This window comes from Schistocerca americana, chromosome X (assembly GCF_021461395.2).
Source record: "Schistocerca americana isolate TAMUIC-IGC-003095 chromosome X, iqSchAmer2.1, whole genome shotgun sequence".
In the NCBI taxonomy this organism is placed as follows: Eukaryota; Metazoa; Arthropoda; class Insecta; order Orthoptera; family Acrididae; genus Schistocerca; species Schistocerca americana.
Window position 1 is genome coordinate 965,834,353 of NC_060130.1, and position 15,903 is coordinate 965,850,255.

Genomic DNA, 15,903 nt, shown 5'->3' on the forward strand with positions numbered 1-15,903 from the left:
ATTGTGGGCAGATTTTTCAACATTTATGTTCCATGGGAACAAGCAATCTTTGCTGAAGCAACAGATTTACTTGGCACATAGACCACAATGGATTATACTTGAACATTACAAGAAAGTATTTGAATGAAAAATTTGAAATAAGTATTGGACTGGTTGGGCAATATGTAAACTCAATATGAGGTGGAGATTAACTCAGGAAGCACCTTGAGCTACACACTGTTTACTGCTTCTACAGTAGAGACCACTGACAGGGTATTTATTTAAATTTTGAATCATATCTTTTCGGTAATATAAAAGCCTAAAACATGAAATAGTTTCTGTCAACACTATGACTGCAATTACTAATAAATTATACAATAAATGAAGTGATTTATCAGTGGCATTGCCTTTATGATTTTGAGAAAGTTTTTTCCATTGTCTTTTGTTTATAACTTAGTGTTTCATTTTTAATTTGAAGGTGATTCCCCCACCCCACCCCTTCTCCACCAACACACCCTAACGCTAGATATATCTTACTTAACTAGTGCATCACACATTTTTACATTTAATAAGAAGTATTATCCCACTTTTATTACAGTTATGAAATTTTTAGCTAGTTTTATCAAATGTTTAGCTATTATAAGGAGTGATGTCCACTCCAGTTTATAAAATGAAATATGGATGTGGTACACATGCCATAAAGTGAATATAAGTTGAAATCATATTTAATTATTGGTGGAAAAGAACCTCTATTCTTTTTTCCATTTCTTTTCACAGGGAACATATTGAATCACTTCCAAAAATTGTAAATGAAATATGGGAAATGATGGGTGAATCAGGAGAAGCTGTTAGGGAATCAATTTTGTGGATAGTTGATACTGTAAGTACATACTCTAAACTGAAGACATTTAGAAATATCTACTAGTTATGCCATACATATCTGCCAACAAGCAACAAGAATACATGAAAAATTTCACTGCATTTTCCATAGAAAGCACCAAACATTTGTGAATATAGAACGTTTGGTGAAGAAGATTCTGTACTTGACTTATTAACTTATGTGAAGCTACTGTGCTTGTTACTACCCTATGTTATCTGGCTGATAGTCCCAATGATAAATATGACAGAAATTACTGAAACAAAATTTTGTTAGATGTGATAAATGTGAAATGCTGTGAATATTGAATGAATCTGCTGCAGTTACATTTACATTTTACATTTACATTAGCTGTAGTCCACTGATCTCATATATAGGGGCATGTGGGATGTGGAAAGAAATTAAAAAAAAACATATATTTAATTTAAATGCAATTCTAAAAGAATTCTAAAAGACTACTCTATTAATGTCCTAACTCGAAGTAGCCTAAACTTTTAAATTCCTTAGTTCCTGTAAAGATGCTCTTCAATGGAGTAGGAGGAATCATCCAACAGAAAGGTCTTTAATTTCATCTTTAACTTCACCACATTCTCTATGTGACATTTAATGTGTTCTGACAAGCTGTTGATTACATGTGTACTCTTGTATCTGAGTCTGTACTCGTATTCATGCTTTTCACTATTTTATGAGAAAAAATAAATATTTGTATTGACAGGGGATGTCAACAAATAATGTGAACTGTTTGTCAAAATATGATCCTTTTTAATGGGGCTTTGCAGGATGTTTTAGTATTAACACCAGATATACTTACTATAACAGACTTCCTTATAAAGAAGATACTGTCACTATAAGTTGAGTGTCTCCAAAAAAGATTTCTTAACTCATTAATGAAGATTCCATGCGGCTTTTCGCGGATGATGCTGTAGTATACCGAGAAGTTGCTGCATTAGAAAATTGTAGCGAAATACAGGAAGATCTGCAGCGGATAGGCACTTGGTGCAGGGAGTGGCAACTGACCCTTAACATAGACAAATGTAATGTATTGCGAATACATAGAAAGAAGGATCCTTTATTGTATGATTATATGATAGCGGAACAAACACTGGTAGCAGTTACTTCTGTAAAATATCTGGGAGTATGCGTACGGAACGATTTGAAGTGGAATGATCATATAAAACTAATTGTTGGTAAGGCAGGTACCAGGTTGAGGTTCATTGGGAGAGTGCTTAGAAAATGTAGTCCATCAACAAAGGAGGTGGCTTACAAAACACTCGTTCGACCTATACTTGAGTATTGCTCATCAGTGTGGGATCCGTACCAGGTCGGGTTGACGGAGGAGATAGAAAAGATCCAAAGAAGAGCGGCGCGTTTCGTCACTGGGTTATTTGGTAACCGTGATAGCATTACGGAGATGTTTAATAAACTCAAGTGGCAGACTCAGCAAGAGAGGCGCTCTGCATCGCGGTGTAGCTTGCTCGCCAGGTTTCGAGAGGGTGCGTTTCTGGATGAGGTATCGAATATATTGCTTCCCCCTACTTATACTTCCCGAGGAGATCACGAATGTAAAATTAGAGAGATTAGAGCGTGCACGGAGGCTTTCAGACAGTCGTTCTTCCCGCGAACCATACGCGACTGGAACAGGAAAGGGAGGTAATGACAGTGGCACGTAAAGTGCCCTCCGCCACACACCGTTGGGTGGCTTGCGGAGTATCAATGTAGATGTAGATGTAGAATGATGGAAATACACAGAATATACTAGTTTCATCATTTTTAAATAACATACAACAGTCACTATACACACAGCAAACTTAACTGTTCAAAGATGCTTGATAAATTGTATGCAGTGTGTTTTCCAATTAAAACTGTGAACTTTCTGTAGTCCCAAAAACTTAGCACTTTCTAATTCTTGTAACCCATTATTAGGGAAACAAGTACTGAGAGTGGTACTATGTTCTATTCCTATGCTTGTAGCACCTTTGAAAATGGCAAAATTTGTGTCTTCTGATATGGCAAGTGGAAGATCATTTATGTATATCAGAAATAATAGAGGCCACAAGACAGAACGTTGTGCAGCACCATGTATAATTGCTTTAAATTCTGATTGCCTACTGTTATGAGAATGTATGAAACTGACACACTTCAAATTCAATAAGAATCGAAAGACAGAACTGAGGCAGACTTCTCTGGTACAGAGAAGTCACAAGCACATGCAGTGAAGCAGATACACTTAACTGTAGAAACTTGTGAAGTTACAAAACCCAGGTTTCAGGTTTCAACAAACATGTATGTAGCAGATGCATATGTAAAATTAACTGTAAAACCTAAATCAGGAAACAATATAAAAGATAAGTGTCATGTGCAATAGAAACAGAAATAGGTGAAACAGTAGTGAAACTTGAATCTCCCATTATAGGCATCTCCTTACTAAAAAATATTGATGTGTCTAACTCAAATACTGATGACTGTTCAGAAAATTGATTTCATAAATTTAGTAAGCATTTGAACATATTAACTTCAATTAAGGATCTTCAGATGAATCTTGCAGGAAATGTACAGGTGTTTCCATACATGTGGAGGCCAATTATTTGAGGAAGATATGGTCAGTAAAACAATGAACATATTTCAAATGGTCTGCAACTTTTACATGACTGTTAGAGCTTTAATTAGTGACATAATATACTGTAGATGAGGAACTATGGCTTGGTGGTGGCTCAATAGGTGAAGTGCCCGCCTGTGGATCAAAAGTTCTTTGGTTCAATCCTAGGTCGTCTTAGGATTTTTGTCTGTCACTTACCATTTCTTTCACCTCTGGCAATGTTGTTGATGTGCAAAATGCTGTCTTGCATCATGATCCAGACTCTGGTGTAAACTGCAGGTCCTCCAATAACTAACTGGGAAAGTCTGTTTGATGGTTGGAGAAAGACAACAGCATACCATCTACAACAGAACCATTCCTAGTAAAGCACTGTGGTGCACAAACCAGTCTCTGGATGGATGACAACTTCAGTTTAGGCAAAAAATGTAAAGCAATAATAAATTGTAATATTAGATAGCAATATGACTAACTAGGAACTGTATTCAAGAGATCCTAAGAAGTTTTTTGGTGGCAAATGTTCATGGAAAAATGGTTTCCACGTGAATAGATTAGGTTGCAAGATGTTAAGCAAAATGTGAATTGTGACTAGTTACAGTCACTGCCTTTGCTTTTAAAATTTAGAGTTCTTTTATTTTAAAGTCATTTTCATTGCCGATCATATTTAGTGAATAATTGTACAGGAAATCTTCTACAGCATTTTCTGCCAACTTAACTGTGAGACAAACTATAGCATGGCATCCTCTGGTAGCAACTGGAATGGGTGTGATAATTCTGAGGTGACCCAGCTAGCTGAGGGTGAGGCTGAGTGGTGGGCCGGTGTGTCCAGTCATATATTGATGGTCAAGAAAAACACTTTATTACTTTTCAGTTACACATTCCTCCAACATCAGTCTGAGGCAGACATACTCCACTCTGGCATGGCAAGCCAGCGATGGTCAGTGGGTGGCTGGCTCCCTTGACTGTGACTGCCTGATGGTTCAGCATTGGCACCATTTTGATATAATGAGAGAAATGGTCTGTAATGGTGAACACAAAACAATTCCTTGCTGGTGTTCAGTTAAATGGTCCTAACACATCCACCCCAATAAACCTAAATGGTTTCATTACTTGCAGCAATCTCTGCCACGGTACTCATTTTCCATTCATATTTGCATGTTGAGCTCAATTCACACAATGCTCGATATACTGATTCACATCACCTTTTCTTCTTTCCCACCAGAACTTCTCTGTTACCAGCCAATTTGTTGCTCTGCATCCTCCATGGTCAAACAAAATGTGATCATTCATCTCTCTTAGCACATTATCCCTCAGCTTCACTGATGCTGCCACTGGGGGTCCCAGTGTTGTCTCCTTACATAGCAACCCATCACACATGCTGAAATGCTGCTGCTTACTGAACTGCTTACACTCTCTTTCAGCACTCTGCACTGCTTGCCACCCAGCGAGGTCTCGACCTAGTGCTGGTGCACCCTACCTTCCTTCATAGCGTGTCCACATTCCAGTGTTTCTTCCCCAGTTTGTGGATTTATTCATATCCAAATTCACTGAGTTTTAGTGCTCATCTCACCAGTCTACTGGAAGTATCCTTCAAACTAAGTAACCACTTCAAAGCAGCATGATCCATCACTTTTTTACAACTTTCTCATGTAAAGATAAAACTGGAAGTACAGCTAAGCATCTCTTTCTCTGAAGTAGAATAATTTCTTTCAGGTCTATTCAGTCATCTCAATACAAAAGCAATAGAATGTTCTTCTCCATTGAACTCCTGACTCAAAATTTGCCCAAGAACATGGGTCAACCTATCGCGGAATAATATAAATTTCTTCTCAAAATTCAGGAATGCCAACATTAGACTCAATGTCAATACTTCCATTAATCCATCAAATGCTTTCTGATACTCTTCAGACCACAGAATTCTGATACCCTTTCTTAACTGTTGCGTAAACAGTCACACTATACCTGTAGACCCTCTCACAAATTTACTATAATAATTTGTGACACCCAGAATAGACCCTGGTACTGGAAAATCTTGTACTACCTGTATCAATCTTGGATCAGTACTCACACTACCTGTACTAATTACATATCCAAATTAAATGTACAGACTGTAACCTCCTGTTTTTCTCTCAGTCACTGCCTATGTTCTTTCAGCTCTCTGAGAAATAAGTTATCGAAATTCACTAAACATTGACAAGGATTTAACCCCTTCAACACACCATCTAACCAATGCTGATGAATTTTCAAACCAAACAGCATTCTTCTATACTGATAATTTCCCCAAGGTAATGAAAATGCAGTCTTTGGTCTGTCTTCTGGAATCACCTCCAACTGATGGTACCCTCTCCGCAAATCCATCATCAAGAAATACCGACACTGTCCAAGTGTATCAATTGTTTCCATGATGTTTGCAAATGGGTCAGCATCTGCAGTCATCTTATAGTTCAAATAATAATAATAATAATAATAGTAATAATTTTATTGTCGTTCAGCTGATTACAGCAATAGACAAAGTCAAGAGCATATATTTCTACATAAACTACTATATCGAAGTGAATTGGTTTACATAAAATAGGTACACGTTAGAATACAGTATTTTCATCTTCAAAGAATTCATCAATGGAGTAAAACGGATTGTTCACTAGTAGCTTGTATAATTTAGCTTTAAAGATATTTACAGGCAGTTCTTTAAAGTCAGCACTTAGTCTATTAAACATCCTTAGTCCAAGAACTAGGTAAGAGTTATGCAATTTTGATAATCTATGATATGGTACGTCTACAGATGTTCTGTTTCTAGTATTATGGCTATGAATATCACTTCTCAACACAAAATTAGACACATTGTTTCTAATGTACATTAAAACATTGTTGATGAATATGTTTACTACTGTAAGACACTGCAATTTAATAAACAGAGGTTTACAATGTTCTGTTTTATCAGAATCCGTTATTATTCTTATTACTTTCTTCTGTAAAAGTAAAATGTCATTTACATGACAACTACTACCCCACAGTAAAATTCCATAAGAGATTATGCTTTGGAAGAAGGCAAAATATGCTGATCTCACATAGTCATTGGGAACATGTCTTTTTAAATTTCTAATTAGATAAATCACTCTTGAAAGCCTAGACAATATATTTTTAATGTGTGGTTCCCACGTCAATTTATTGTCAATACTAACAACTAAAAATTTAACAGTTTCTAACTCCTGGTAGTTAGGAATCTCTCTGAGGCTAAAGTAAAGTGTCTGGGTTTTGTTTTCATTTAGCAAGAAGCCATTAGCTTTGAACCATAATGACGACTGAGCAAGGGTATTTTCGGTCAGTGTTTTCAGTGTACCTAGATCAGAGCTTTTATGTATAAAAGTTGTGTCATCAGCATACAATATTGTATGAGATTTTATGAATAAGGGCAGGTCATTAATCATTAGTATAAACAGTAAAGGTCCAAGCACCAACCCTTGAGGCACTCTGTACCTAACATGAACCAAATTTGATTTCTCCCTACTAATGCACACAACTTGTTGACGGTTCTCTAGAAAAGACCTGAACATATTTATACTGTTGTCATCAAAACCATAGTAAACTAGCTTATTCAGCACAGTGTCATGCTCTATACAGTCAAAGGCTCTGCTCAGGTCACAAAATGTAGCCTGGGCATAGTCCCTAGCCTCGAACACAGCTAGGACTAATTTTACGAGGGAGTCCATTGCATCTGTTATGGATTTACCTTTCCTAAATCCAAACTGTTTATCACTAATTATATTTAGTTTACCCAAGTAGGCACTAACTTGCTCATACATAATCGTTTCTAAAATTTTTGAAAAAACTGGGGTCATGGATATAGGTCTGTAACTAGCGGGACAGTTCTTTTCCCCTTTTCTGTATATGGGCACAACTCTAGAAATTTTTAGTATGTCGGGGAACTTACTTTCAACTAGGCATTTGTTAACACAAAAGGTTAAAGGATAAATCACACAATCAATAACATCTTTCAACAAATTACATGACATATCATAGTAATCAACACTAACTGATGGTTTGAAATTTTTCACTATTTTTAGGATATTATTTGGGCTCACTTCCGTGAAAGTGAAGGTGCTTGGGGGAAGCTTTTCAAAGCAGCTGTCCATAATACTAAGTGCATTTTCAGGTGGTTTGATTATAGAACTACTAATTTCTTCAATGGACTCAATGGAATATTTATTAAATTCTTCTGGGCTAATGGCAATTTCCTCTTTGTGTTTAGTGTGTGCAATGGAGTTTATTACACTCCAGGCCTTCTTGCATTTATTGTTAGATTTTTCAATGTTTACTATCTTATGCAGTTTCTTTGCTTCATTTATTGCCTTCCTGTACTTGCATTTATCTTTAGCATACAGGTCTTTATACAGTTCTGATTTACTGATTTTGTACAGACTAGAATACAGCATAACAGTATTTTTCAGTTGCCCTAACTGTGGAGTATACCATTCCTTCGTTTTCCTTTTCTTGTAATTACTACTAATATTCACTCTACATTTTTTCAGAGGGATACTATTTTCAAATACATTTAAAAAGATGGAGAAAAACTTTGTGAATACAATATCAGCTGAACAGTGTTGAAGCCTAATAAAACATATGTCCCAACTGAAATAAGTGAGGGCGGGTCTAAACCTATCAATCCTCTCTCTGCTCACTGGTCTAGTAATCACAGTTTTAGATTCTGGTTTGGTGCAGTCTGAAGTTACATTATTAAGACTAAGATATACTGCATCATGGTCTGAGAAAGGGAAACTAATTACATCAGTGGACATACAAGTTCTCTTAATATTTGTAAATATATGCATTTCATCACAAAGGGTATTGAGATCTATCCCGCCACAGTTTGGTGCAAGAGGTGTTTTTGCATATATTGCTACCCCACCACGTAAGTGCTGTTTTCTGCAATAGCAACTAAGTAGTGTGCAATCATCCAATACTTTGTACCCAAGCTCATCCTCTTTACACCAATGTTCACTTAAACATAGAATATCTATCATGTTTTCATTTGAAAATTCGTTGACAATTAAGTTTTTATCTGCCATGCCCTGAATATTGAGGTAGCATATTTTAAACTCTACTTTAGGCATTTCTTTTTTTGCGTATTCTCTTAGTTGACATGACCTACTGTTACTGCATGAAAGTTGACCAGGTTGTGTCCTTATGTTACTAGAACACCCAAACTGGTCTATGCATACAAATTTTTTGCCATCTCAGTTGAAACATAATCCAAACACATTACTGGTCTTTTTTCCTTCTCTAGCTTAACCAATACTATTCCGATAATTGTATCACTTAAAACACGTTTACCTAGATAACTGAAATGTTGACCATGCTTGGTATGCCATTCTCTGCTACAATTACTGGTGTTAATTAGTGAAACATTCTTAAAGTGCTTACAGATAGCTTTGTACTCCTTGTTTGTCTGCTCCACTTCCTTATTCACATGTGACCACTGGGGCAAATCATGTCGATGTGGCACATTAACAACAATCACGTTGGTGTGGGTTAACATTCCGACAGTCTTCTTCAGTGTCAAAGTAGCAATCTTCCTTTCGTTTCTGCTGACATCGTTTGCTCCGGCCATTACCACTACAAAGTCTCTGTCCGCGAGGACTGTGCTTTCTTTCTTGATTGATGTTGAAACATCTAGTAAACCAGCTCCTGATTTAACAGTACCTTCTATTTCAAACTCGTTAATCACACGAGGTCCGCTTTCCGTTAACATAGCTGCTAATCCTCTAGCGTAACTGTCTGAATAAATCTTGATTTTACGTTTTTTCTTATATCTTCCTTGGCTGTGGTAATCATAGCAGAATCAATAATTCCTTGAACCATCCATACACTTTTCAGGTACAATTATAATTCCTGCCCTCACTGGGTTACTACTACAGTCAGCTAACTGCTGAGTGATAAAATCTCCTAAAATTGACTGCAGGGATCATGCTATTCTGTACATCTTCCAGTACACCAGCACTTCATTCCCCTAGGAATCCTGTGTTGCATCACATGTTGCAGGCGCCTTCATGGAAAGAACAAATCTTGGAACTCTAACAACAGTTCTTCATTTGTGATCTCTTTGTTCCCCTCAAATCCTTAACCTTCCATGCAGTGTGTTCTTAGTGACACCCCGTCCTTGTTCATACTGTACACCTTTTGTACAGCAATCTTCCTCTTCCAGAATTTCTAACATTGCCACTAATGTTCCTTTCAACAACTTAACCTCCTCATTGCCAAAATTATCCAGATTGATGTGTACTACCTTGCCTTTGTCATTCTCCCGTGAGTGTACACTACTTTGTCTTGGTGTATCCAATAAGCCACTATCCACCAGAAGTTCCACTATACATAAAGTACCAACTGTAAGTCAGGCTCCGTATCCATTTACAGTGACTTCCTAGTGTCGCTTAACTTACAGTCATGCAAATTAAGCACTAATGGCAATAACCATGGTTAACAGGATTACCTACTACAACCGACACTCCTCATTATTGATCAACATTGACAACAGCTTCCTCTACTGAGAATGTTTCCCCAGTAAGTTACATCACATAGTGTTGAAGGCCAGTTATGGCATGATGCTGATGGACAAAGTCTAGCCTTTGGACCACGCTGTAGCCCTCGCTTACACAAGACACTACTTCAACACACGGCCTAATCTGGTTGCCTCTAATCCAAAACTCACCATTACTGACCCCAGTGACTATATATTACTGTCCCCACCCCATACATGGGCCCCAGTAAGTGTCCCATTGTCTCCCGCCTACTAAATCTCTCAAGGCCACTGACGTATGCACCCCTGTGTCTAATGGAACCTTATACCTTTGTACACCAAGTATGTATGGTGCATTCTACCTCAGCATTCGTATTTCCTGCATTCATTTTTACTGGGAACACATTTTGGTGATTCTGAGGTTGCCTTTTGAGTTTAATATATGGTTAGTACCAACCAGATCACGCCTATTGTTATTCCCATAATACTCTACACACAACACCTTGGTTGCCTCATCATGCTGCCATAATTCTTACATCTTAATCCCCTCTGAAAAATCCCCTATGCCTTCTTTAGATGTCTTAGCAATTGCTTGTGGGAAAACCTTGCACTAATCTGCTTCTTATATCTTGGCAACAATTCTTGTTTTAGCTGCCAGAATTCTCTGCCTTTTTTAGTGACCCCATGCATCATACAAAGGACTACAATTGTCCTCAAAGGGGCAATCTTGCTATTTACAACAACTGTGTGTTCAACCAACCCTCTATTTCAGCAAATGACAAGAGATCCTCCACAAATGATAATACAACCTCAGATGATCTACCAGAAAAATGAGTAACAAGCTTTGCAACAACTATATCTATTCTTAGACTCTATGATTTTAATAATTCCAATGCCTCCTTCCTTACTGTTAACTCATTATTTGCAAATGTGTTTTCTGCTCTTAATCACCCCTCTTCATTATCTAATGATTGTACTGCTTTTCGGGCCAGTGACATCTTGTGTCTTTGATTCTGCCACTGCACTACTCTTACTCATAATTTACAAAACCCAACAGTAACAACAACAGAACAATCCTTAGTCAACAATACTATCATACTTGTTCCATAAACCTAATTGTGAGCCACCTGGGCTTCCTCCATTATCTCAGGTTCCACCATTATTTGACTATACAACAAGACACGCAAATCAGACAATTGCCACAGATTCAGCTTGAGGATTAGAATGACCTAGTGAATTACACTGTGCATATCGTGTGGGTTCCAACCAATGATTCTTACACTTACCCCTAAATTTGGAGACCCCCATGAGTACTTTTGGTCTCACAAAAGTAACTTTGCAGTTATGATGAACTTTAATTTGTGACCCCACATCTACTACAAACTAAGAGCAACTGTTTCATTCACGCCACACTGAAGGCTGCAGCTCAAATGTCACACTGTGTGGGATGGCACACCCTCCACTGTCAACAGGTGGCATCGCCAGCACTTCTGACACATAGTGTAGCAGCCTCTGGTACCACCCATAAACCACCCATAAGGTGTTGGATCACTCTTGAGGTGGCCTGGCTGGCCAAGGGTGGGACTGAGAGGCAGACTAGTGGGGCCCAGTGATAGACTGGTGGTCAAGGAAAACACTTTATTACTTTTCAGTTGCACATTTCTCCATCATCAGTATGAGGCAGACATATGCCATTCCAGTCCAGCAAGCTTGCAATATTCAGCAGACAACTTTCCCCATTGGGATGGTACTTGCTTCTTCATCCTATGATGCTGATGTCAAGCCCAAAAGCAAGCTGGAGGTCCATCAGTAGGCAAAGGCCCTAACATCAATGGTGTGCTTCTTCTTCTTGCAGTGTATGTCTTCTGTTGTTGAACGCCCAGGCCCAGGAGACCCAGGCACAGCTTGCGTTTTCTATGGTGACAAGGGAAGACTGCCATTCACAAGACACAATGCGCTGCTTCCAGGCAAGAGTGTGACAGTGGCAGGCACAGAGGGCAGGTCTGTTGCACTGATGCACCAAGTCTTACAGGGTGAACTTAATGCAAGAGCTGGCTTCTCCACCACTTATTCCTTCTTGAAAATCTGTCAGCAACTGGTAGCACCCAGTCGTCACATCATCTAGCATTGCCCTGGTGTCATGGTAGTACTACTGATTCCAAATGAATCTGTCTCAAAATTTACAGTTATTTATAATGCTATGGGGTGCCTTTGTTGCACTAATGCCAAGCTCTTGGTCACATAGCTCGTAACATGGTCCTTGCCCTGATGTGATGACAACATTCTGCCCACTCTGGCTATTCTTACTGTATGGTGCAGGTTTCACAGAGCATGGCTAGTTCATCTTGCATTCCTTTTGTACACATCTTGGTATAACCTATATGCTGCTGCACTGTGCTTACTGGCCAGTGATAGTTAACCCAATGCTCCACAGCAGTTTCTTACAAATTTTTACAAGTTTTGCCCAATACTAGGTAGTGATGCTACAAAACTTACAAGTTCATTGTGCATTTAAACCAGATGCTCATCCATTGTCTCCTTGCAAAGGCTAATACCATTAATAAATTAAGACTAGCTTAAATCAGAACTAGCTGAATTACATTAATGAGGATTATTGAACACATGAAGTGATGTTACTGAGCAACAGCTATGGTTTTACCACCTCATGGACTGCAGGTTACAGACCCATCACTAACCATGGAGTGATTTGGAAAATGTGGCAGCCACCATCCGAATACACAAGTCCAATCCAGTCCATGCAAATGGCAGCAGTGGTAGTAATTCACTTTGTAGAGGCAGAGTTGGATTATAGCAGCCATCAAAGGAAAAACTGAGGGCAAGCCAGTTGTCAGGTCACCTTGTATTGGTTGATATCACTGATATTGCAGGCTTTTTGCAGAAATTGACCTCACAGATGTGTACCTGAAACTTTTACTTTGCAAGTAATCACAGGAGATTACAGTCATCTGTAATCTCTTTGGAATGCATAAATGCAAATGTTTCCATGTGGCATTTATAGCATATGTGTATATTTAAACATTTCTGAAAACAGTAAACCCTGCATATGCTTAAATATACCAATTATTTGGATGATCCCCCCCCATGAACCATGGACCTTGCCGTTGGTGGGGAGGCTTGCGTGCCTCAGCGATACAGATAGCCGTACCGTAGGTGCAACCACAACGGAGGGGTATCTGTTGAGAGGCCAGACAAACGTGTGGTTCCTGAAGAGGGGCAGCAGCCTTTTCAGTAGTTGCAAGGGCAACAGTCTGGATGATTGACTGATCTGGCCTTGTAACAATAACGAAAACGGCCTTGCTGTGCTGGTACTGCGAACGGCTGAAAGCAAGGGGAAACTACAGCCGTAATTTTTCCCGAGGGCATGCAGCTTTACTGTATGATTACATGATGATGGCGTCCTCTTGGGTAAAATATTCCGGAGGTAAAATAGTCCCCCATTCGTATCTCCGGGCGGGGACTACTCAAGAGGATGTCGTTATCAGGAGAAAGAAAACTGGCGTTCTACGGATCGGAGCGTGGAATGTCAGATCCCTTAATCGGGCAGGTAGGTTAGAAAATTTAAAAAGGGAAATGGATAGGTTGAAGTTAGATATAGTGGGAATTAGTGAAGTTCGGTGGCAGGAGGTACAAGACTTCTGGTCAGGTGACTACAGGGTTATAAACACAAAATCAAATAGGGGTAATGCAGGAGTAGGTTTAATAATGAATAGGAAAATAGGAATGCGGGTAAGCTACTACAAACAGCATAGTGAACGCATTATTGTGGCCAAGATAGACACGAAGCCCACACCTACTACAGTAGTACAAGTTTATATGCCAACTAGCTCTGCAGATGACGAAGAAATTGAAGAAATGTATGATGAAATAAAAGAAATTATTCAGATTGTGAAGGGAGACGAAAATTTAATAGTCATGGGTGACTGGAATTCGAGTGTAGGAAAAGGGAGAGAAGGAAACATAGTAGGTGAATATGGATTGGGGAACAGAAATGAAAGAGGAAGCCGCCTGGTAGAATTTTGCACAGAGCACAACATAATCATAACTAACACTTGGTTTAAGAATCATGAAAGAAGGCTGTATACATGGAAGATCCCTGGAGATACTAAAAGGTATCAGATAGATTATATAATGGTAAGACAGAGATTTAGGAACCAGGTTTTAAACTGTAAGACATTTCCAGGGGCAGATGTGGACTCTGACCACAATCTATTGGTTATGACCTGTAGATTAAAACTGAAGAAACTGCAAAAAGGTGGGAATTTAAGGAGATGGGACCTGGATAAACTAAAAGAACCAGAGGTTGTACAGAGATTCAGGGAGAGCATAAGGGAGCAATTGACAGGAATGGGGGAAATAAATACAGTAGAAGAAGAATGGGTAGCTTTGAGGGATGAAGTAGTGAAGGCAGCCGAGGATCAAGTAGGTAAAAAGACGAGGGCTAGTAGAAATCCTTGGGTAACAGAAGAAATATTGAATTTAATTGATGAAAGGAGAAAATACAAAAATGCAGTAAGTGAAACAGGCAAAAAGGAATACAAACGTCTCAAAAATGAGATCGACAGGAAGTGCAAAATGGCTAAGCAGGGATGGCTAGAGGACAAATGTAAGGATGTAGAGGCCTATCTCACTAGGGTTAAGATAGATACCGCCTACAGGAAAATTAAAGAGACCTTTGGAGATAAGAGAATGACTTGTATGAATATCAAGAGCTCAGATGGAAACCCAGTTCTAAGCAAAGAAGGGAAAGCAGAAAGGTGGAAGGAGTATATAGAGGGTCTATACAAGGGCGATGTACTTGAGGACAATATTATGGAAGTGGAAGAGGATGTAGATGAAGATGAAATGGGAGATACGATACTGCGTGAAGAGTTTGACAGAGCACTGAAAGACCTGAGTCGAAACAAGGCCCCCGGAGTAGACAATATTCCATTGGAACTACTGACGGCCGTGGGAGAGCCAGTCCTGACAAAACTCTACCATCTGGTGAGCAAGATGTATGAGACTGGTGAAATACCCTCAGACTTCAAGAAGAATATAATAATTCCAATCCCAAAGAAAGCAGGTGTTGACAGATGTGAAAATTACCGAACTATCAGCTTAATAAGTCACAGCTGCAAAATACTAACACGAATTCTTTACAGACAAATGGAAAAACTAGTAGAAGCCAACCTCAGGGAAGATCAGTTCGGATTCCGTAGAAACACTGGAACACGTGAGGCAATACTGACCTTACGACTTATCTTAGAAGAAAGACTAAGGAAAGGCAAACCTACGTTTCTAGCATTTGTAGACTTAGAGAAAGCTTTTGACAATGTTGACTGGAATACTCTCTTTCAAATTCTAAAGGTGGCAGGGGTAAAATACAGGGAGCGAAAGGCTATTTACAATTTGTACAGAAACCAGATGGCAGTTATAAGAGTCGAGGGACATGAAAGGGAAGCAGTGGTTGGGAAGGGAGTAAGACAGGGTTGTAGCCTCTCCCCGATGTTGTTCAATCTGTATATTGAGCAAGCAGTAAAGGAAACAAAAGAAAAATTCGGGGTAGGTATTAAAATTCATGGAGAAGAAATAAAAACTTTGAGGTTCGCCGATCACATTGTAATTCTGTCAGAGACAGCAAAGGACTTGGAAGAGCAGTTGAATGGAATGGACAGTGTCTTGAAAGGAGGATATAAGATGAACATCAACAAAAGCAAAACAAGGATAATGGAATGTAGTCTAATTAAGTCCGGTGATGCTGAGGGAATTAGATTAGGAAATGAGGCACTTAAAGTAGTAAAGGAGTTTTGCTATTTGGGGAGCAAAATAACTGATGATGGTCAAAGTAGAGAGGATATAAAATGTAGGTGGGCAATGGCAAGGAAAGCGTTTCTGAAGAAGAGAAATTTGTTAACATCCAGTATTGATTTAAGTGGCAGG

General features: G+C 38.8%; 1 protein-coding gene across 1 annotated transcript in view; it reads left to right on the forward strand.

Annotated features, from left to right (window-relative positions):
- Nucleotides 1–15,903, forward strand: part of LOC124555064 — a 704,233-nt gene that overhangs the window by 523,512 nt on the left and 164,818 nt on the right. The window contains exon 55 of the mRNA XM_047128850.1: nucleotides 757–859. Coding sequence (XP_046984806.1) covers nucleotides 757–859 — 103 coding nt within the window. The remainder of the gene's footprint in view (nucleotides 1–756; nucleotides 860–15,903) is intronic.